The 23,549-nt window shown below is 35.1% G+C and overlaps 1 protein-coding gene across 3 annotated transcripts in view; it reads right to left on the reverse strand.

Annotated features, from left to right (window-relative positions):
- SRGAP1 (SLIT-ROBO Rho GTPase activating protein 1) overlaps positions 1 to 23,549 on the reverse strand; it is a 325,104-nt gene that overhangs the window by 165,386 nt on the left and 136,169 nt on the right. For all 3 annotated transcript variants that reach the window (XM_074226225.1, XM_074226224.1, XM_074226226.1), the window contains exon 3: positions 14,242 to 14,404. In XM_074226225.1, the coding sequence (XP_074082326.1) occupies positions 14,242 to 14,404 (163 nt within the window). The remainder of the gene's footprint in view (positions 1 to 14,241; positions 14,405 to 23,549) is intronic.

Consider the following 23,549-nt stretch of genomic DNA (forward strand, 5'->3'; position numbering starts at 1 on the left):
TCTCTCTCTCTGAGCTTCACTATGGTCTTTTTTCTCATTCTTTCTCTTTTATGAGTAGGCTATAAATATGTGGGGAAAGAGGAGTGGGGTGTGTGTGTGTGTGTGTGTGTGTGTGTGTGTGTGTGTGTGTGTGTGTGTGTGTGTGTGTGTATATACACACTGGTCTGCTGCTTTGCTGAAAGTAAGCAAAATTCAATTCCCACTTATTTTGCTCATCTCTAATACTCTAGCAGGTTAGCAGATGTTAGTACTTCAGAAGAGACCAGGGACACTTAAATGAGCCTTCAGAGAAACCAGAAGCTTACAATAAAATCTTTGTAGTCAAGAGTTTCTAAGGGAAGCCAAGGGCGTTGACCTTCAGCCTGCAAAAGCCAAACAGACACCCATCTACAGAATTCAGAAGAATATAGTATAGTAAAAACAGAATTCAGAAGAATATGGTATAGTAAAAAGAGCACTAGAATTGGAGTCAATAGACCTGTGTAAATATGGGCAAGTCAAAATCTCTTTGAGACTTATTTATCTCTGAGCAGGAAGCTCATAACCTTTGATCCATAGAAAATGGACCAATACTTTCAGTACTTTACACAAAAGCTGGTTTGACAAGGAACAAAGTGATTTTTAAAGATGGGAGTTTTTAGTATTATTAATAGAAGGAAAGCACAAAGTGATAAATAAATGAAAGTTCTCAATATTATCAATAAATGCTATGTATTTCTGTCTGAAATCAACAATTACATAAGGTATGAAACTGGTCCACTGGAGAAGAGATGAGGGCTTGAGAAATCTTTACACTCAAACTTTTTAGAGAGAATTCTGAGCTAACATGGATAGAGATAGAAGAAGTCATCTGATAAGGAAGCTAGAAACAATAACGATCTAGAATGATTGGTTCTAAAAGAACCAAAATCAGTGGGGGAAAGTTCGTGATGAGAAAAATATGATACAGAATAGAAAGCAAAGGAAAAGAAACCATTTACTAATGAAGAAATACAGAATGCACAAAGCTCTTCCTATGGAGAATCTTCTGGTAGATTGCAGTCTCCTCTGGTAGAATCTTTGATGGTCAATATTGTGATGTTCTTTTCAATTTATTTCCTGACATAAAATTTTGTACATAATAAGGACATAATAAATGTTTACAGAATTTTTAATCCCTTGGAATGAGTTCAAAACCATATCCTATAAGAATATCCCAAATTCTATAAGCAGATTCAGCAAAAACAAAAACAAAAACATATCACACCCTTGTTGAGAACCAAGAAGTAGAGAGCCTAGAGATGTGAGACCTATCAATGAACAAACAAAACAAAATACATCTGGAAGAGGGAAATAGCAAATATAGAAATACACACACACACACACACACATACACATATATGTATGTATATATAGATACCAAAACACAAAAAATTTCAAATTCTACTTTAAACACTGAGTAATGTCAACTGTGCAAATTTTCTATCTTTTAAGTTTGTAAAGCAAACAATATACACCAACCTCTAATGGGGTTGGACTAGATGTGTTCAGAAATTTTTTAAGCTCCAAATTTATGTAAAACTCTGATCCTCTGTTGAAATTCTGCAAGATGAAGAAAAATAAATAAGACATATTGAAAAGATCACCCATCTTCAGTGAGGTCAAAGATACCTATATTAGAAGTAATATCTACATTAGGGATGGATTATATCAACTGCCAGAACATTTATTTGATAGAAGTCTCAAGCTAATAAAAGGGAAATGTTTGTCTCAATGAAAATTTCATTTCTTAGAAAGTTAAAGTCACAATTGTAAAGCAACTACTTTTTGAGATTACTTTCTGTCAACAAGAATAGAATGGTTGCTAATAGAGAAATGACTAGAACCTTAAAGAAAGATGCTGGTGGAACTTGAATTTGAAATCAATTAACTCTTCAATGCCAAAGAAAACTCTCTTCATATAAATACACACAGCCTTTCTTTGAAGCAGAGGAAATGCTAATCAGTAGCACTACAGAGAGTTTCCCCATTGGTTTCTCCTATACAAGTGAAATCAGAGGTCTGATCCAAAAAAAATTTGAAGGATAGGAACACTGGAATTTAAGTACTGGAAGGGAGCTGTTATCAAAGAAGACAAAAATCTTAGACTACAAGAGACTACTATATAAACAAAAAAAGGAACTATAGGCATAATATATATTCCATATTTAATTCAACAGCTCAATTCATGTCAAGGGACATCTAATTAAGTGTTTAAGCAGGAGAATTCAAGGCTAAAAAATAAGAGCATGGTTTAAGAATATTGCATCTGACTTGGGGGTTGGGGGGGTAGGTTAGAACATATACAAGTGTGTGTTGTTCAGTCTTCATATCTGACTCTTCATGAACCCTTTTGAGATATTCTTGACAAAGACACTAGAGTGGTTTGCCATTTCCTTCTCCAGTTCATTTGACACATGGGGAAACTGAGGCAACCAGGGTTAATTGACTTGGCTAGGGTCACACAGCTAGTAAGTGTCTGAAGTCAAATTTGAATTCAGGTCTTCTAAGCTCTTCCAAGTCTATGCACTCTGCCACCACACTCGTGTGTGTGTGTGTGTGTGTGTGTGTATGTAAGTATGTCTATTTAAATCAAAAGAGAGAAAATTTACTGAAACAGCTTTTATTTACCTTAACCCTTAAAATGGCAAACTGCAGCCTGAGGGATAAACCTCGAGAGGAAATGATTACAAATATAATTCTAATCAAGGGTCTGGTTTACTGACTTATTAGCCCTCAACTATTATTCTCCATTTTAGACCTGGGCATCACAGACCACATCAGAAAGTAATCATTTCCCACTTAAATTTACTTTGACTCTTAACATTGCTAGTCATGTACGTATTTCAAATAGTGAGATTTGGAGATTAAGATGAGTATGGTAGAATAAGGCGTTCTCTAATTCTTAAGCATTCTGAAGTCTAAGGATTATATTGCATTCTGCCCACAATATCTTTTGGGAGAAACTTCCCCTTTAATTACATACCAACACACAGCAAATAGACTGAAATTAGTCTTTTAGAAGCTTTTGGTGGTACAGTGGGTAAATCCAGTGATCCTGGCATCAGTTTAAATCCAGCCTCAGATATTTACTACTTGTATGTCTCTAAGGAAAGTTACTTAACTTCTCTTTGCATCAGTTTCCTCAAATGTACAATGGAAATAATAATTCCAGATATTTGGATAAAGCATTGGGCATTAGAAACTGGAATGCATATGCTTCACAAGGCTTGTTCCATTTCCTTCTTCCCTACCCCCTTTTATTTCCCTCTGCTTGAGTATCATATATTTTGGGTTTGGTAAAATTTCTATACATTTTTAAAAGTCATGGAAAAATCAACTACCAAGGCAATACTACAAGTGAAAAATCAGAAGAAATGTATAAGTTCAGGTACTTCTGCCCTTCTAGGGAAAAAACCCCAAAATAAAACAAATGGAAAAAAAAAATCACCAAACACCTCTTTTTCAAAAAACACACACCAAAACTAGAATTATGACAGATCCCATGGAAGTCAATGGACCCAGCTGTTAGGGATAGCAATGAATATGGACTTGGGGACATTGTTGCTCACACCATACCTTACATAAGAAGGATTATGGAAGCTCAAAGCTTTATTAATGCCTAGCTGTGCTATTTTACCTTACTATACATCTCTCCCACTGACTTTTTGGACTTGGTAGTTTTCAGGGCTCTTCCCAACTAAGAATTTGCTCTAAAATTTCTGGTTAAGCACATAAAACTATAAAAAGTCCTTGGAGATTTCATAACAACAGAATTTTTCTAAAACTTCATAAATCTAGGCTGCAATTTTTGTCTCACATGCCTTACCCTGGCTAACTTTAGAGGTGTAATTCCTTTGGAATGGGAACAGAGTATGGTTAATCAATATTTCATGGTTGAGCAAAGTAAAACCCTCCAAATTAAATGATTTGCTCAGATACTGCAGTATCCAGGCAGAACTAGAACTGTACTGAAATTTCATTATTATTGATATTGATATCAAAATATTATCCCTTAAAAAGACTAAAAAGGTGTGGTTTCATGATAAATGCAGTCCCAATGATCTCAAGAAAACATTCTCAGTATCTCTATTTCTCAAATCTTAGATAAAAACTTGATGAAACTATGATACTCAGCTCTGGGTAAGACACTTAACCCTATTTGCCTCAGTTTCCTCATCTGTAAAATGAGATGGGCAAAAAATGATAAATCATTCCAGAATGTTTGCCATGAAAACTCCAAATGGGGACATAGAGAGTTGGACTTGACTGAAGAATGGCTGAACAATCTTATTGTCCAGTGGATACCGATGCCCTCTTCACTAGAGTTCCTCAAGTAAAAGTTAAATGTCTTTGTGTTAATAATTGACAGAGGAGAGCCAGGCTCAGTGGAAAACACACTAGACTTGTGATCAAAGAATATGGATTCAAGTTCTGTCTCTGCTACTTAACTATTTGCATGACCTTAGGCAAGTCACTACCTCTTTTTCAGCCTCAGTTTCTTCATATGTAAAATGAAGGTTTTTTGAAATGGATGAGATTTTAGATCCTTTCCAGTTATTAAATCTAAGATCCTAAATTCCTGCATAGATTACACTAGGGGACCTCTGAGGTCCTTTCCTGCTCCTCAGCAATAATTGTATACTACATGTTTTCCTGCTGATAGAAATAAGCTTCATTCTTTATACTAATCGAACATCTTACCTTTTGACTTGGAATCACCTCAAGTAGTTGTTGGACTGGTTTGCCAAGTTCAGCCCAAGGACAAACAGGAATTAATCAGGCTATGATTTTTCTGTATCATTTTTCTTTCTGGTGCCCATTGAGAACTTTACTTTAGCTATTTGTGGGAGAGTTGGGCTTCTCTAGGATATTTCTTAATACCATCTTAATAAGAAATCCTAATATCAGCTATTTTTCATGGACAGATTTTATACTTAAATGATCAATGAGGACACTAATAAAAGCTTACACTTACATAGCATTTGAAGGCTTATAAACACTTTACATTAATTATCTGATTTATTCCTAACAATAGCAATAACAATCCAAGAGGCAGGCATAGTTGGTGTTCCTCTTTTGTTTCCAAAAAGGACCAATCATATCACATGGTGTACAGAGATGTTAATATATTAAAGCTTACTCTCAATGAAGCTTAGAATGACCGGGCCATGTTCACACAGTCCACAGATGGTAGCAGAAGGATCCAAACCCAGATTTAACATGCCTCCCACAACAAGTATTTTCAGTACTACCATGCCATACTTTAACTTGCAAAGGTTGATGCCAATATTCAGAGGCAAGGGTGTCCAGGGTAGGTAGGAGACAACGATGAATTCTTCAACATAGTCTACACCTAGCAGGACGTTGACTTTTCCCTGGGCAATCCAGAAAAAAAATTGATAAGCACTTGTTCAGGTGCCAAGGAAAAAGAAAAATTGCCTGAGTTATTATCTCAGAGCAACAAATGATAAGGCCAAAAAGATCATAAGTGAAGACATAAATTATCTTGATGACTAATGGAGTGCCAATAATACAGAGAGAAGCTGATGTTAGAAGCTGAAAAGGATGGTCAGATCTGCAAGCTTAAAAATTCTAGAACCAGAATCAAATATGAATTTAAATAAGTCAATGCACAAATAGGATTGGATATAGGGCAGACAATTGGTACATTTGATACCATTTCCTCCCCTGGGGATGTATTCAAGCTCCATCCCTCCAATTCCCATCCATCACTTAATAATCAGCTCAAATGCCACTCCCTCCATGAATTTTTTTTTTCTGATAATTTCAAAACCATGCCTAGTAGAAGGTTTTCCTTCCTAGAAGTTCTCACAGAACTTCATTCATACTTCTCTTACTGAATATATGTATATTATAGAATATCAATAATATAGCTCTATTATAGAATAGAAGCTACAACTTGAATTATGGAATATTATTACTGTTGTGAGGAGTAAGTCAGATAATTTATTTTAAGTGTTTGTAAGCCCCAAAGTGCTGAGTAAGTGTGTCCTTACTGATCATTTAAATATAAAATCTGTCCATGAAAAAAAAGCTGAAATAAAGATTTCTTATTAAGCTAGTAATAGGAAATATGCTAGAGAAGCCCAGCTCTCCCACAAATTAAGTTCTCAAAAGGCATCAGAAAGAAAAATTGCACAGAAAACCTGACTGATTCCTCTTCTTTTTGTCCTTAGGCAAGTCACTTAACCTCTCTAAGACTCAGTTTCCTCATCTGCAAAATGGGGTTAATTATAGCATCAACCTCCTAGGGTCATTGTGAAGATCAAATAAGATAATATGCATTAGGGGCTTTACAAATTTTAAGGGTCTATATAAAGGTTTTGTTGCTTTGTTGTTTAGTCTTTTCAGTCATGTCTGAGTCTGTGACATCAATTTGAGGAGAGATTCCTTGGCCAGAACACTGGAGTGGTTTGCCATTTCCTTCTCCAGATCATTTTACAGATGAAGAACTGAGGCAGGGGTCACACAGTTAGTAAGGAAACCACTTGTCCAGGGTCACACATTTACTAAATGTCTGAGGCTGGATTTGAACTCTGAAAGATGAATTTTCCTTATTGCATTCTTTCCACTGAGTACCTTGCTAACCACAAAAATATTAGCTATCTTTATTATAGTTATTATTTATTTTAGAATAATTAGAAGATGATGGTTTTACCTGTTACAGTATTCCATCAATTTATGACCCTGCCACTGTGGTCACCAATACAGATGACCATAATCTTGCTGTACCATAGTAGATGATCTTTGAAAGTGACCATGAATACAACTAACAATTATTAATTGCCTAGTATAAGCTAGACACTCTACTCAGCATTATGCATACAAAGTATGGGGCTAAAGGGAGGGGGAAGAAACAGTTCCTGTCATCAAGATACTGTTAACAACCCTGTACAAACAAGATGTAGAAAGGACAAACTGGGGCTAGTCTCAGAAGGAAGGCACTAAAATTAAGGAGGACTAGAAAAAGCTTCTTGCAGAAAAGATCTCAGCTGAAACTTGAGGAAAGTTAGGAGGCAGAGATGAAGAGGAAGTGAATTCTGGGCAGGAAATGAAGTGTTGTGTTAAGGATGAGCAAAGGAGGTGAGTTTGACTAGATTGCAAAGTAGGGGGATAAAGTGCCAAAAGACTGGAAAGGTAGAAAGAAGTGGAGGCTGGATTTGAACTGCACGAGTTTATAAAGGACATTAAAAACTAAAGATTTAATATGTGATCCAGGAAGCAACAGGTGAAAATGGGGTGATATGGGCAGACCTCTATTTTGAGAAGTTCAATATGAGTGGAGAATGGAATAGAAAGGGGAGAGACCTCAAGCAGAAAGAGCCACCAAAGAGCCACACTATTGCAATACTCCAGGTGTGAAGACCTCCTGCACTAGAGTGGTAGAAGTGGCAGAGAGAGAGAAGGGGACATACATCAGAGATGATAGGAAGAAAGAAATGACAGGACTGGATATGGAGTAAGGGATGAGAAAGTGAGTAGGTATAAGTCAATACTACAGCATCTTTAACTTAGGAATTTAGTATAATATCTCAATAATCAAAAATAAATTTTATTAAACTTTTTGGGGTTTTTTTAAGCCACCATCATATCATCTGCTAAAAGTGATAATTTTCTTAATTCTTTACCTATATTTATTTCCTCAACTTTTTTCTCGTCTTACTGACAATAGCCAGTATTTCTAGTTGTTACAGAAGTAGTAACAAAGACACTCTTATTTTACTCCTGACTTGTCTGGAAAGGATTCCTGTTTATTTCAATGAACAGAACTGCTCATTTTTGGATTTAGACATATACCATTTGCCATTTAAAGAACATATCTTATTCCTTCATTTATTCCTAGTGTTTACGTTTTTGTTTTCTTAAGCTAAAAAGGGTATAGTATTTTGTCAAAAGTTTTTCACCTAGTTATATATTTTTTGGTGATTTGTTATTAATCTGGTTACTTAAGTCTTTAATAATCACTATTCACTAATTCTGAATTGCTGGTACAAATTCAATGTGGTTATAATTTACAATCTTTGTGACATATTTGTTTTATATTTTTTGCTATTAGGGTGGGACAAGGTGTCACCCCCACATTGGTGGATGACGTTTCTACAACAGGGTGTTTCCTACAGTAGTAAAATCACAAGTTCAGTGCCTATCCCTACATATAGTTCATCAGAGGTGTCAAATACATCCCCCCTTCCAAAAAAACCCTTCAGAATACAGAATACCCAGATTAAAATTTAATTAGGAAATGTATAACAAAATAAATAAAAATACAATGGAGATGTTAATTTGCACTTTCCTAAACCAATATGAGAATCTCAGATATAGAATATTAGTTTATTTGTAGTATGATATTTTTATTAAATTAAATTACATATGTAACATACCACACACATACAAACAAACCAATCACACACAGAGAGACATTCATAGTTTTAGGTCCTTGGGATACTGATTTTGTCATAACTTGCTCGAGCCAAATGGAACATGCAGCTCTGCTTCCTCATGCTCCTATGCTCCAGACACCAATCTCCAGCTCTAACCTGGTCCTCTAGAACCACGTTGGGACCCTGAGCTGCTACTGATAAGCATTAACTATAACTATCCTGAACCAGATCCAATATTGTTCCTTAGCTATCATCATGTCATATTGTTTTTTCACAGACCCTTCCCACTGCTCCCATTTAGTTCTGGGAAGAGTATTCAAATCCTCATGACCAATCCTTTTTAGTACACATCAATGCTCTGACAACATTCACCATCCCTGTGACACAATCTCCTTCCTACCACTTCTTTATTTGTGGTATCATGTGAAAGCAGAATGTAAGTTCCATGAAAAGAGGGACTATCGTTTTTATTTTTACTTTGGGGTAACTCTCAATCTGGCACATAATAAGCAATTAAATGTTTTCCATTCATTCATTCATATATGACACAGATTTATATTACAAACAAAATCTATATACTATCAAATACTATATCCATCACTAGTGAGGCTATTCTTCAGACAATAGCATACAGTCAGGACAAGATTTATGACTTTGCTTGTGAAAAGACTTTCTATTGCAGAGCTTCTTTTTACCAGTGCAGTTCAGCCCCTTCTCTGTACCTTAGAGTCTAGGGCAAGTTTCCTCAAGTCTCCAGAGCAATGTCATAGAAGCAATCTGTGTCTGGAGCAAGACTAGAACCCATGTCATTGTTTCATAGATGTCAAGAACTAAGGAATCTTAAAGGCCAATGAGTCCAACTCCCTCATTTTACACATAAAGTAATGGAGGCTAGAAAGGTACAGGACTCACCCAAGTACACACAGCAAACAAGCAAATGAAGTAGCATTTGAATCCTTGTCTTTCTGACTTCAAGCTCAACTCTGGATATACTTCACCAAGCTGATTCTCCTCTCTATATTGTATTTTATTCCTGGAATAGCTTTGTAATTTAGTTGGAGAGATAAGACATACACACAAATAACTATAAGTTACTATAACTATAATTATATTTAGATATGATAATAATACTTAACATTTATATGATGCTTTCAACTTTCAAAGATGCTTGTAATATTTAATCTTGTTTATATTCATGTCCTATCTTCTCTATTAGATTACTAAGCTCCCTTAAAGAAAACACCTTGTCTCATTCTTCTCTGTATTCTCCCTAGGACCTTTGACATAGTAAATGAATGAACATTTATTGTTTATCCTTCATTCTTTAAGAGAACTATGATATCAGGGAGGTGATGCCATGACAGGCAAGTGAATTGGATTTAAGTGAGGGAGGGCAAAGTCGCCAGCTTCACTTTTTTCCTCTGGTATCATCTTGGTCCAATGACAAGATAAAGACCAGGATCCCTGGAGGTGGTTCTCATTTGAATATTTACTGAATGAAGAATGGTAATCCTTCCAGATGCAATCCTTATTAAAAACAAGAATTGCATTTCATATGGAGGATAGAATTAATAACTGATGCTGTCTCTAAATTTTTTTCAGGTTTAAATCAGCCTTCTGCCAAAGTTCTACTGAAGATTTCTGATGATGGTAGTGAGGATGGTGATGGTGGTAGCATGATCACTTTTTGCTTTTTGCAAGGTGATGGGGTTCAGTGATTTGTGCAAAGTCACACAGCTAGGTAATTATTAAGTGTCTGAGGTTGAATTTGAACTCAGGTCCCCCTGACTTCAGGGCTAATGCTCTATCCATTGTGCCATCTAGCTGCCCCTCAACAAGAAATTTTACAGTTTTTTTTCAGAGGAAAATAGAGTCTTTCTTCAAAAATCTAATATGTCCACTAACTGGATTGAATTTGCTTGCCCTTCTTCCTGAGCAGGAATACAAAGTTAGTTTCTTAAGCTTTCCCAAAATAATAACAACATTCTCTGCCCAAGCAAGATTAGAACATTTGTCAGATAGCTCAATCAATCCATGCTGTTTTCCAACAGTTGCCAAAGACTTTTTAAACATATCTGATCAATGAGAGAGACAGTCTAATAGGCATATTAACTCTTTACCTATTCATTTACAATCTCCAAGGTCCAACTGTCTATGAAGTTAGGTCATTAATAAGCCAAGTTGCTGGGCCCTATTATCTCAGCTCTCCATAGAAATGCCTTCCCTGAATTATGATTTCATGTCATCCTCTCTTATTTCATAAAATGTTAGTAGGAAGATAACTCATTTTTGCAGGATCATACCATCTTTAATAACCATCTTAAATACCTATGCTCTATTTTATTCACTGCCCCTTACAAAAGGATCCACAATGGTAAATTTCTGGTTGACATACAGTAACAGAAAAATACAATTTCTCTGTGAATTAATCAATATCTTGCCTCTTTTTTTGTGACTCCAGCTCTTAGTATAGTGCCTAGCACATTTCCTTCTCCAGGAATTTGTTAAGTGATGTACCTAGGGTCACAGATTTGAACTCAGCCTCTCCTGACTCTAGGCTAGGCACTCCATCTACCATGTCATCTATTTGGTTTTGAAGAACTTTAAATGCCCAAAAGAAGCGTTTATACTAGATCTGATAATCAAGTTCAATTAAGTTTATATGGGAATGGGGTGGTGGTATGTGTAACATGGTTGTACCTATGCGTTAGGAAAATCACTTTTCTAGCTGTAATGGGGAAGGGACTTGAGGTAGAGAGACTAATTAGGAGGCTATTATGTTTCACTTATAAGCCATCTCAAATACTTTCAGGGAATGGAAGCCATAAATGCTAATCAAATAATGAATAAATATCATCCATGGTTAGAAACTATCAAAGGGAATTCAACTCAAGCCCGAAGTAGCATTCTCAAAAATAGAATTCTGATTATACAACTATGAAAGATTTGGATAAAGAAAAAGAGGGAGTTTAAGAAATCAATGTGGCTGAATAAAGAGCTCTCTGACGAGATAATTTAAACAGATGTATAAGAAAGAAGCAGATAAATAAGAAATAATAGCAGTCACTTATAAGAAGAGCTTAAGGAAGGTTAAAATCCAGAATAACACAAGGTTTGTGATGAATGCTAATGACAAAAAAAAGGGTGGAATGTTTTTTCAGCCATATTTAGAGCAAAAATAAATACAAGGAAAAGACAGAGCCATTGCTTCAAGAATTCAAATGACAAAGAACAAAAAGAACATTTTGTTTCCATCTTTTTCATCAGGGAAATTTTCAAGTCACAAGTGATAAAACAATATTAAAATGGAATTGTAAACCAATATAAGTAAGGAGATAAAGAACACTAAGTAGTTTCATGTTTCCAGACTCATATGAAATATATTCTTTGTATTGAAAAAGCTTGGTAGATAAGATCATGAAACCACTGGCAGCTTGAAAAAAATATTATGAAGAAAAAAGAAATATCAGAATAAGGGACAGGCAAAAATCTGATTTTTTAAAAAGGAGAGAAAAATGTAGATTCTATAAGCCACAAGTTTATCATCAATCTCCACCAAAATCCTAGAGATCATTCTATAAAAAGTTTGTGACCACATAATTATGGCTTTCTATTCAAAGAACCAGCAAGTCTTCACTAAGAGCAATTTATAATTAAGTTAACTTCATTTCCTTTTGAGGAGGTGAGTGGTGTATAAAATAAATAAACAGGTGGTTCAGGAGAATGCCTAAATCATACAGAATATTAGGATCCAGAAAAACACTTCATAGTGTCTCTAAGATTGTCCTTGTGGTATAGGAAGTTACACTTATGGAGCTGGTCACATCGTACCATCCCGTTCAAAATTTTTTTTTTTATCAACAACAAAATACATTTGAAATTAAAGCATAAGGGATTCCATGCAACACATTCCTCCAACAAGTTAAAGTCTTCAAATCCATAGTAATAAACACCAACAGTTAAATATGGAGATCCTTAATCCTAGGAAATGTATTAAAATTTTTTGAATAAACAAAGATCAGACAGGTGGCTAATATGATAAAGGGCAGAAAATTATGAAAAGTGAGTCATTCTAATGTAGTGGATACAGTTAGGAATTCTGCTTTTGGATACTTACTAGCTTTAAGCCCCCAGGAAACTCATAGAATCTCTTTGACTCTCAAGATTTTTCCATTTGTAAAATAAGGATATAATTAAACCTGTAATATTTTCCTCACAGGGTTACTAGAGAGAAAAGAGATAATGTGTCTAAAGTATTTTGTAAACCTTAAATATTACATAAATTTTGGCTGTTATTACTTCAACTATATCCTTGTAGCACCCATGGGTATGAGATTTACCTGGTTAGCAACAAACATTGTGCAGTAGAGTATTTAAGATGTATTCTTCTTACTCTAAAGCAGGTGTTCTTAACCTGCAATTCATGGACCCAATGGGGTAAGTAGATAGATTTCATGGAGCTCATGAAGTTGGATTGAGGGGAAAAATGCATCTTCATTTCACTAATCTGCAGAGACTCCTTTTTTTTTCTTCTTTTTGTAACTCCAGTACTTAACACATAGTAAGTACTCAATAAATCGACTTAATTAATCTCTAACTGAAATTTAGCATTTCTTTCAGTTACTCCAAAATGTTATTCTGTGAAGGGGTTCATGACTTCGGCAGCCTGCCAAAGGGGTCTGTGATACTGAAAAGATTAAGAACCCCTACTCTAAAGACTGTTTTCTATCATATGCTTGATATAAAATCACGGTAGCTAAGTTGGTATGTTTAATGTTCTTTGGAAAGCTTTAAGTACTACATGAATGCTAGTTGTCATTATTGCTATTTGAACATAAATATATCTCTTCAATTTCTCTTATAGGATGACATTTTAAAAAGCTCAAGATTTAAAACAAAATAAAAAGTACTTATTTTCTCCACTTTGGAGTTTTTTCTAGATTCCATTGCTCCTTTCCCTTTTGACAAGCAGCATTTTCCCCATTACAGAAAAAGATCATTAGGTTTTTTTTTTTTTTATCAAATTCCATTTCTAGTTCAGAAGTCAAAGCTAAAATGGCCACCCCAAATATCAGAAGGAAAATTTCCAGCTGGTCTATTATTAACACTATGCTTTTGTTGATTGAAAACTTTAAACTATAAATATGTCATTAATATTCAGTGAGGTTTTTTTTCATTTTTTAAGACTTTATGATTAATTAGTGAATAGTAGGTATGAGCATCTGCCCCACCACCATGGCACTACACAGCTGGAAAAAATTCTGGGTCATGTAAACATCAAAAATAGAGGCCAGCTTTGTTACTAGGCAGGAGCTGCACTTTGTACATGGGGAGAGAGCCAACTTATTCATTGCTCAAAATGAAAATGTTCACACAATGAAGTCAGTTGTGCATTAAGAATTTTGAAAGTCTGACTTCTTTTCCAATTTGTATTGGTGACACAGAGTTATCTAGCAGAAGGGAGAAGACATAAGTATAGAGGACTAAGTCTTCCCTGGTATTTTTCAGGTAGATAATGCTGCAGATGTGATTCTCTCTTTAGTCCTCACTTTTGCTTGAAACTAAAGTTTTCTGTCTCCAGTCTGAATATTCCCAGCTGTAGACAGTCCTCTCCATTTGGCAGGGGCTGTAATTAACCAAGAACATCCCACCAGGTTTTTTTCTCATTTAAAATCAGACCCCTGCTTCTACAAATGTTACAAAGGAGAAAGGCACAACACTCCAAGAGTTTGTCCCTATAAAATTGCATGAGTCTAACTGCATCCAACTAAAAATACCCGTTCAGGGGAGCACAATGTGGCATAAATGATGGTATTACCTTTTTAAACATTCTGGTAGAATCTTCGCTTATTTGCATAAAGCGCATGATGACGTTGTTCAGATAGATATCACTTAAAGTTGCATGGTCTTTACTTTCTCTTCTTACTTGGTTCAGCAGCAAATACCAGCAGTTCACTGGAGATAAAAGGTTCTGGTCTTTCCTAAGGATTCAAAGAAATGTAGCATTATAAATAGTGGTCAAAGTACACTCAAATCAGTTATAGAAAAATAAAGTAGATCAAAGGAATATATCAAGTTGCTGCTAGTTGTCCTATCTCCAAGAAGACTAATGACCATCAGAAAGGGTTCCATGACTGCAAGTGAATTGGATTTAAGTGAAGGGGGGCCTTATAAAATCACCAGCCTCACTCTCTCCTACACAGTCGAGTTCCATGGCAGATATGGACCAAGATGACTAGAGATAATACTGGATATAGTAGGAAACCTTGGACTTTTTTGAGCTAAAGTCTTAGTCAGGTCCCAGGTTGTCCGAGACAACATCCTTTCTACCATCATTGGCATCACTACCTACTTCTGTGTGGTAGAAGGCACATGGCCAACTGATCCTCAGGCTTGGAAAGAGAAAACTCAGGCCAAGAATATCTGGTCAAAACCCACACTATTTAGAAAAGTGCCATGGGACCCCTCACATCCATAGAGCTCAGTTCTTAGTTTTAAACATCTCATTGAAGAAAGACAGTTTATGTTTACATTTAAATCAATAAGCTCCAGTCTCACAGAAAGAATGTGGTTTCCCATTATTCATAGTCTGCTTGGAAAAATCATTCCATTGCATGTCAGAAAAGATCTGGCTAGGTATGCTTCCGGTGGGAATGTGTTACATATCTCTGTTCTCTCAAATAATGCCCAGAAATGAAAGCTCTAAATTATTATGTTTAGTATCCTCACTTTGCACTTTGTCTACCACAGAAATGGTCACAGAAGCCTCTTCTCTTTGGAAGTTCACTTCATTGCTGGTCTTCTTACAATGGGACATGGCATCTTCCTCTGATTGAGTGGCTCCTTCCAGAACTACCATTTTAAGGAAAATGCCCAAGCCAGTCATGACTTCATTCTTCTCCAGCTCCTCTCCTGACTTTCTGGCACTTTCTCTGCCATGCATGGGACCATGCACAACCAATTTGGCAATTTGGATACCTTCCTTTCTCTCCCCTCTTTTAATTTTCTTTTATTCCCTATTAGAAGGCAAGCTCCTAGAGGGAAGGGACTATCTTTCTGTTTAAATTTGTATTCCCAGAATTTAGTACAGTATCTGACACATGGGAAGCACCTAACAAATACCTGTTGACTTAACAATATCATACATGAGAGTAAGGTGACTGCTGGCTCACAGACTATTCAAATTCATAAGACCACACTGATTTCCCATCCCCCCAGCAGAATTATTAGCTAAGCATAGTTTTAATATTAGAACTTATATTTTATTCATTTAGAATAGTCTTTTGAGTGAATAAGCTATTTTTGACTATTATAAATAAGTGAATTAACTATAAAGGACAAATGAAGAAAGATGCTATCTGTATCCAGAGAAAGAAGTGATAAATAAAAGTATGTAAAAAGAAATTTTACATATACATACACACACACACATATATCTGATGATATCTCTAGGGTGGGAAGGGGAGAAGAAAAAAAGCAATTTATATAACAATTTCATTGCATATTTAAAAGAATAAGCAAGTTGAACATAGAAGATTTAGTCTCATAAGCAATCATCTTTTTTACTATACTGTTATAGAAATTCCTGTTTTCTGTTTTATTTCATAAATTAAAAATAAAATAAATTTTAAAACTTCAAAAAAGAAGTCTATATTGATAAGGTATTATTGCTTTATGGTACAATTTCAAAATATTAATCTTTTGCTTATATTTGAAAATACTTCAAAGATCTATGAATTCATCAACAAGGATACTTATTCCACTAACATCTATCACAACACCTCTATGAGTTGAGTAAAGGTTGTAAAGAGAAACTTAACAAAATCATGACTTGTGGCTGAAAATTTCAAGGTTATATAACCAATCTAGTATTATGATGAGTATTATCCAAATTAGTTAATTAGGCCCTAAGATGACAGGCATACATCTCATCAATGGCTCCTCCTTGAAGAATTTCCATCTTAGTAGGACAAAATAGAACTCATATTCTACTGACATCACTTTCAAGTAGCCAGCAAAACTCTTCTCATTACGGTGAGGCAACAGCAAAGAACTTTTAAAAAACCACCCATACAAACCACACAACAGTCCTCAACTTAAGGAGTGATACCCTTAAGATCTGTTTATGACTCAGATTTAGAAGATTATTCCTCATGGTCATTTATGGTCCTTGAATTATAATGTAGTCAGGATAGAATGGCTGATGAAGGCAGAGCTTTCTGCCTATTCAGCTACAGTGTTCACAATTTAACTTCCCAGGAAACCAAAATTCTATTTCATTGATCTAAAATATGCTTTGTTGGCATACATATTTTTTAGACATGGCCAATGTGGGTATGTTTTGCTTGATTATGAGTATCTACTATAAGACTTTTGCTTTTCTTTTTTTCCCTCCAATGAAGGTAGGGAAGAGTTGAGAAAGAGAAAGAAAAGAGATTTTTGTTAATTTAAAAAATCCTCTTGATTTAAAAAATAAATAAATGATGTTCTGTCAACAGCTATTCTTTGGGAGAAAACTCCAATAAGAAGGAAGTATTATAACAGACCTCTGGAAATTCCTAACTTTTAAAATGTCATGAAAATAAAGCTTCAAATTTGACATTCTTTTTTCTTATCTAATCTGTAGGATTCCTGAGTAGTTATTCACAAATAACAGTGGCTATTTCTTCTTGTCTTTTAAATAATAATAATGATATAATATTTTTTGTCCTTCATTCCTGAAGAAGACCATGATGTCAGAAGTGATACCATAATAAACACATGAATTGGATTTGAGAGAGGGGGCTCCTCCAGAGCCATTTGGATCCAGTATTCAGATTTTAATCAGGATGACTGAAGATGGCTCTGGATGCGAAGCAAACAGGGTTAAGTGACTTTCCCAAGGTCACACAACTAGTAAATATCTGAGGCAGGATTCAAACTTCTGTCCTCCTAACTATAAGATCAGTTCTCTATTCACTATGCCACCTAGCTCTTCTTGTCTTTTAAATAGATAATATAGCAACAGGGTTTAAGTTAACAAGGAAAATGCTATGTTTCTAATTAAACTCACCCCTTGTTCTTTGCCTCCTTCACAGAAACATTAAAAACTAGCATAACAAAAGAATAGACTTTTTAAAAATACATATAATTTTTATTTTATTTAAAATGGAGCCTTAAAACAGCAGATGAGTTATATCTGGTGACTTGTTATTCTTAACAAAAATTTGAAACAACCATCTTGAATTTATTAGAATCTTTTATCAGGTGTCAATCTTTGGCAGTCTTTGTCTTTCTATCTTCTGTGTCTGTCTGTCTCTCAAACACACACACACACAAAATTATTGGATAACACCTTTAAGAGTGATATGCATAGAAAGTTGCATAGATATATAATAAGCATTCATCAAATGAGTGAGTAGAATTTAAGCTAATCAGTTGGAAAATAGAAGGAAAATTCTATGGCATCTGTTTTTCAAACAATCCCATCTGCCCAGTTAAAAGGATAAGGTCAGATCAGAGTTAAATGGACAAATGAATGAATGATGAAAGTATGAAGGGTGGGGCCAGCTCAACTCTGGTACAGAATTTCTCTTCCCAATCTGGAAATCATCCACTAGGCTCTAAATGATGACTTAAAAGTAGAGCAATTAAGATTCCCAGAGCAGGGAAAACCAAAACAAAATCTAGCAAGTTCACTCTGCTTATTAGGACAGTTTATATTCACTGGATATAAATTATCCGTTCTGTTTCCACTGCCACAATCTTAGTCTAATTCAATTCACATCCCACCTTGTTAATATAACAATCTACTTCCACCAGTCTATTATTATTGCTATTGTTGTTGTTGTTGTTACTTTAATAGGCCTCAGCCCAAGTCTCACTTGCTCATTGTTTTAGTTTTGATGACTAACAATTATTTCTTTTCTGGCCAGAAACTCTGAAGGTCTTCCCCAATCTGATGGATTCTTTTGTAAAGGCAAACAAACTATGCCATCTTTTACCTCACTTCTTACTTAGTTGCTACTGAATGGGTGCTGCCCCAAACAAACTGAGACCTGGGAAAGATCTTAGCCTGAAAAGATCAAGGTCTTTTGTTGCATTGTACCCTGGACTGTTAGCAGTAGTCTTGACCTATGTCTTGCCGCTGGCTCTGGAGGAGAGAATGGGGCTGACAACTTAGCTCAGCTCAGCCTCATTTAAATCGATCACCTTTTCGATGTCATTGGTCCTCTTTTGAGAAGGAAAGATTCTATAATTCTATATCTACCTTTACATAATAATTCATCTTCTATGCTGGAAAATATAAAACTTCCTGAGAGGCCATTTGTTCTTTTTTTTAAATTAATTTACTTATTTTGCCAACTACACGCAAAGATTGTTTTCAACAATCACGTTTTCTTAAGGTTTCAAGTTTCACGTTTTTCTCCTTCCCACCTGTTAAGGACCAGCTCCTGAGACTGATATACACATATCTCTGGTGGCCAAGGTCACCAGAGATATGAATGTATTCTTGCTCATTAAATGGATTTGTTGGCTCATCAGTGAACCCTGACCTAAACATCTGTGGAGCTAGAGGTGTGTAGGAAAACTTTCTGATAAGGAAGTCTATGGACTTCAAAGGATAAAAATTATGGATTCTATCCAGGTAGTGATGCAGCAGGGTCTCATCTAACCTGTCATATCTGAGATAAATTTTGTTATAAAAGTCTGAGTATCAAAGAATAAAGTTTGTATCATGACCTTATGTGTACATCTCTATTGACTCTCATCAAATGTTTAGACACATACCAGAACTATCGCTGGTGATACCTACCCTTCCCACCCTTCCCTCCCTGATAATATAGGTTTATCCACGTATAACTATGCTAAACATATTCCCATATTACTCATGTTGTGAAAAAAAGCATCATAACAAAAAGGGAAAAAAACATAAGAGGGGAAAAAAGTCATAAAACATAAAACAAATTTTTTAAATTGAAAATAGTTCTGCATTCAGACTACATAGTTCCTTCTCTGGATGTGGATAGTATTTTTCATCAAAAGTCCTTTAGAATTGAGACTGCTTGTTTTCTATACTTTATCCCTACAGTGTAAAAATTGTCACTAACTCCACATTGTCCCCATAATAAAGTTTCATCTCCTTATTCTAGAGTTCGCCTATATCTGTATCCCCCCCTCACGGTCCCTACCTCTAATTCAATTCTATAAATATGTGATGAGATATAAAAATAAGGTAAAACATGGACCTTTCCATCATGGAACAAAAAGCATCGAATAACTTTATCACTACAAAGGATCAAAGGATGATAAAATGAGAATTGGCAGGATGTTAGAGATCATTGTCCCTCTTCTCTTGCCTAACTGGTCAACTTATTTTTCCCTGAAATGCCTTGTAATTTCCCACCTCCATGCCTTTGTTCTTGCCATTTTGATTCACTGATATTCTAGAATATTTATTCTCTATATCATTCACAAGTTAATTTTTCCCCTAGGGCTAAGAAGGACTAGTTCTTTAAAAATTATAGAAAGAACATTAGATGCTGAATCAGAAGATTTTGTTTCAGTCACTACAACACTCACTAGCTTTATGAATGCAAGTCCCATAACTACTCTGAATCTTGTTTTCCTCACCTGCAATATTAGGGTAATAATATTGGCACTACTTAATTCACTATTTCTATGAAGATTTTAATTCTCAAAATTCAAATAAATTAATTATTTACTTGGTTGTTCCCTCCAGCAATGTCAACTGCAACTCAACCACACCAGTTGATCCTGTGGGACTCTTGACCCATGTCCTCCCCATGCTTACTACAAGGGAACCATGTGACATGATAGAGGCCTTTGCTATCAATGGAGCATTACAGACTAATTACCTATCATTACTCATTCTCATCAATCAAGTGATATTATTCCAGCCTTTTCTCTGATGTTCTTCATTGATTATAATTTGCAGGCTTGCCATGGTCACCTTATTTTGAAATCTGTTGAGACCACGATATACAATGTCTCATGACCATACAGCAACATAGATCAAATGTTGGCATTAAAATACAGGTTTTTGTTTTGAACTGGTGTTGTTAGGGAAGATGCTCGGGTCATTTTTTTTAAAATGTTATAATTTTGTGGGGCGGCTAGGTGGTGCAGTGGATAGAGCACTGGCCCTGAAGTTAGGAGTACCTGAGTTCAAATCCCGCCTCAGAAACTTAATAATTACCTAGTTGTGTGACCTTGGGCAAGCCATTTATAATTCCATTTGCCTTGCAAAAACCTAAAAAAATGCTATAATTTCCTAAAAACAATACAATCTGCTTTTCTTCTGCTTAACTCTGAACCACTGTTCACCAGCAATACCTATCCCAGACATATATACTAATGAACAGACTCAACAAGTTGGTGATCCAAACACGTTTTATAACGTGGGCAAGAGACATTTGGTCAAGTCAAACTCTTCTGAATTCTTATGAATTTCTTCCAGGGGTTCTATGTCTAGATGCGATTAGCACAATGTCTTCTGCAAATAGAAGTGTATGAAGAACCCCACCATCTATAGGGAATCCCTCTTCAATTTAGACATCTTTCTAGATCTCCATCATTGTGGCAAAAAGTATTGATCAGCAGCATCTCCCTATTTTGTACAGTGAGAATTGAATAAGATCATATCTGCAAAGCATTAAAGAAAATATGAGTTTTGATTGTCTACTTCAAACTTTTTCCTTTTTAAAGATAAAGAGACAAAGGCTCTTGCAACTTTATTCTCCTCCCTGAGTCAAGAAAAGAGAATTACATTTGCTATTTCTCTGGGTACTGAACCACATATGAATTCTTAGCAGACATTTGGAGAGGCCCTGAACTGTATTGAAAGAGAAATAGAAAACACACCTAGGAGATAATGTACTGGAGATCCCTTTCATTTCAACTGCCAAAGTACCATGACTCTCTCAAATATAATAATATAATAGATTGGTTCAAACATATGTCATTCTTTGAATAATAAGTATATTGCCAACCATTTATTTTTCCAACTATAAATAATTACACCAATTTCTTTTAAATAATCACTGGTTTCATTATTTTTGGAAAACTTATGTCTATTTCCCTATGGCTGCATTTACCATCGCTGTAACTTTCCAAACCCAAATATCCCTTCCTAATCATTATTCCCCTTTAAGTATTACCTCTCCCATCCCTAATACTATGTGGCTCTTCTATGGCAGGATTCTTTGATTTGTATTTGTATCCTCAGTACTTAGCACCATTTTTCATGCAAAATGAGAACTTAATAAACTACTTTTTCATTCATTCATTCATTTATTCATTGGTAAGATCCTATAATATTAATAGGATTTATGTAATCAGAACAGTATCATTTATAAACAGAAGGAGCTAAGAAGGATATCTCTTGTTTACTTCAATTACAAGTAAACTTTTGTTGAGTTCCACCATAATGGAAATACCAAGTATGAACCTGGAAGTCTATTGAGCATATACCTTAAACAACCAACCTACCTAAGCTTGGAGACTAAATAACGAATTCTGTGTTCACAATAACTCATGAATCAAGTAAGTACAATCTAAATTCATATTATTTCAGAGCATCTGAAAGCATGGGTTAATTATTTCTATAGATTTTTCACAATTTCATTTTTATTCATGCTTTTAGTCTCTTTTTGTAAAAACTTGGAAAACATTTTCTATTGCCAATTATTGGACAGCTAAGAATTCAAAGTTAGAAAAAACTCAAAGGAATTTCCTACTACTTTTTGGCTCTTAAAAATATTCTTAGCAAGAATCACAAGGGTTAGGTGGAGTGAAGGAATCTTATCATTGACTTAATTAAGACTTTTTGTACTACCAACTTTAAGAGTCATTTTGAACAAACATCTACTAAGTGCCAACTGTCCAAGATACTGTGCCAAGAGAAACAAAGGAAAGTCAGATATGGTCTCTACTCATAAGCAGCTTAAGGGCAATCTTAATAAGGGATGTCATGGATATATCACTTTAGATATATCTAATAATTTGCTGTTTATAACAAATCTGTGAGTTAGGTAGGTCCTACAAGTAATGATAAATCCATTTACAATAGGGCAAAACTGACACTTGGAGATTTGCCCCAAACCACAGAGCTGGTAAACAGCAGGAATGGGATACAAATCCAGGCCACCACCAAGCTGTCATGCTGCAATGCGAGAGAAAAGTTCATATATATAAATCCTAAAATCCTATAAGTAACTACAATACAAACTAGGACAATAAATATAAAGGCAGAATACTATCAAAGTTCCTAGGTAGAAGAACTAATTTCTGACAAGTAACTTGAGGGGAAACCTGTGGGAAAGAAAATTATTTTCTCCCTCTATCTCCTTTTGAAGTGTTAATCTACTAGGGACAATCATCCCCATAACACTGAGATTTTCCATAGGATCATAAAATTTGAGAGACAGACATCAATGGTTATCTAATCCTACTCATCTACATTATAATCCTCAACTAAAAAAATTCTTATAAAATGGTCATTCAACCTGTGCTCAATGAGCTCTAATAACAAACCAAGAACAGAGCATCATTATTTTCAACTGAGGTTATACTTTATCTGTGCCTTCTTTTATTAAGTTTTAAAAGTTTCACAAGATAACACAAAGCAAGCAAATTAGAAGATCTTGGAGAATTCGAGGAGAATCTTGGTAATGAAACAAACACATCTGCTTTACTTGCTTAAGTTATAATAGCTGACATGTACCAAAATAAACAAATCTACATGTCATTTCATTTGCAAGAATATTACTATTTCAATGGGTCATTATAAACACACATTTAATTTAACTCTATCCATACCAGCACTACCCTTTCCCTTTCTTGATAGCTATAGGTCTATAACAATAAAGATATATAGAACTAGAACCTTCTCTCTCTCTCTCTCTCTCTCTCTCTCTCTCTCTCACACACACACACACACACACACACACACACACACTCTCCCCCGCCTCAGAGAGAGACCTCTCATTCTCACATGATATAAACATATAGATAGATAGATAGATAGATAAAAGTATAAATATATAGTCTTTTGTTAAATCTATTTCTATTTGTTAAATCATATCTCATGTTCCTATCATAAAATCATCTTCTTGCTTGCCCGTT

The sequence above is a fragment of the Macrotis lagotis genome, chromosome 2, assembly GCF_037893015.1.
Source record: "Macrotis lagotis isolate mMagLag1 chromosome 2, bilby.v1.9.chrom.fasta, whole genome shotgun sequence".
Classification (NCBI taxonomy): domain Eukaryota; kingdom Metazoa; phylum Chordata; class Mammalia; order Peramelemorphia; family Peramelidae; genus Macrotis; species Macrotis lagotis.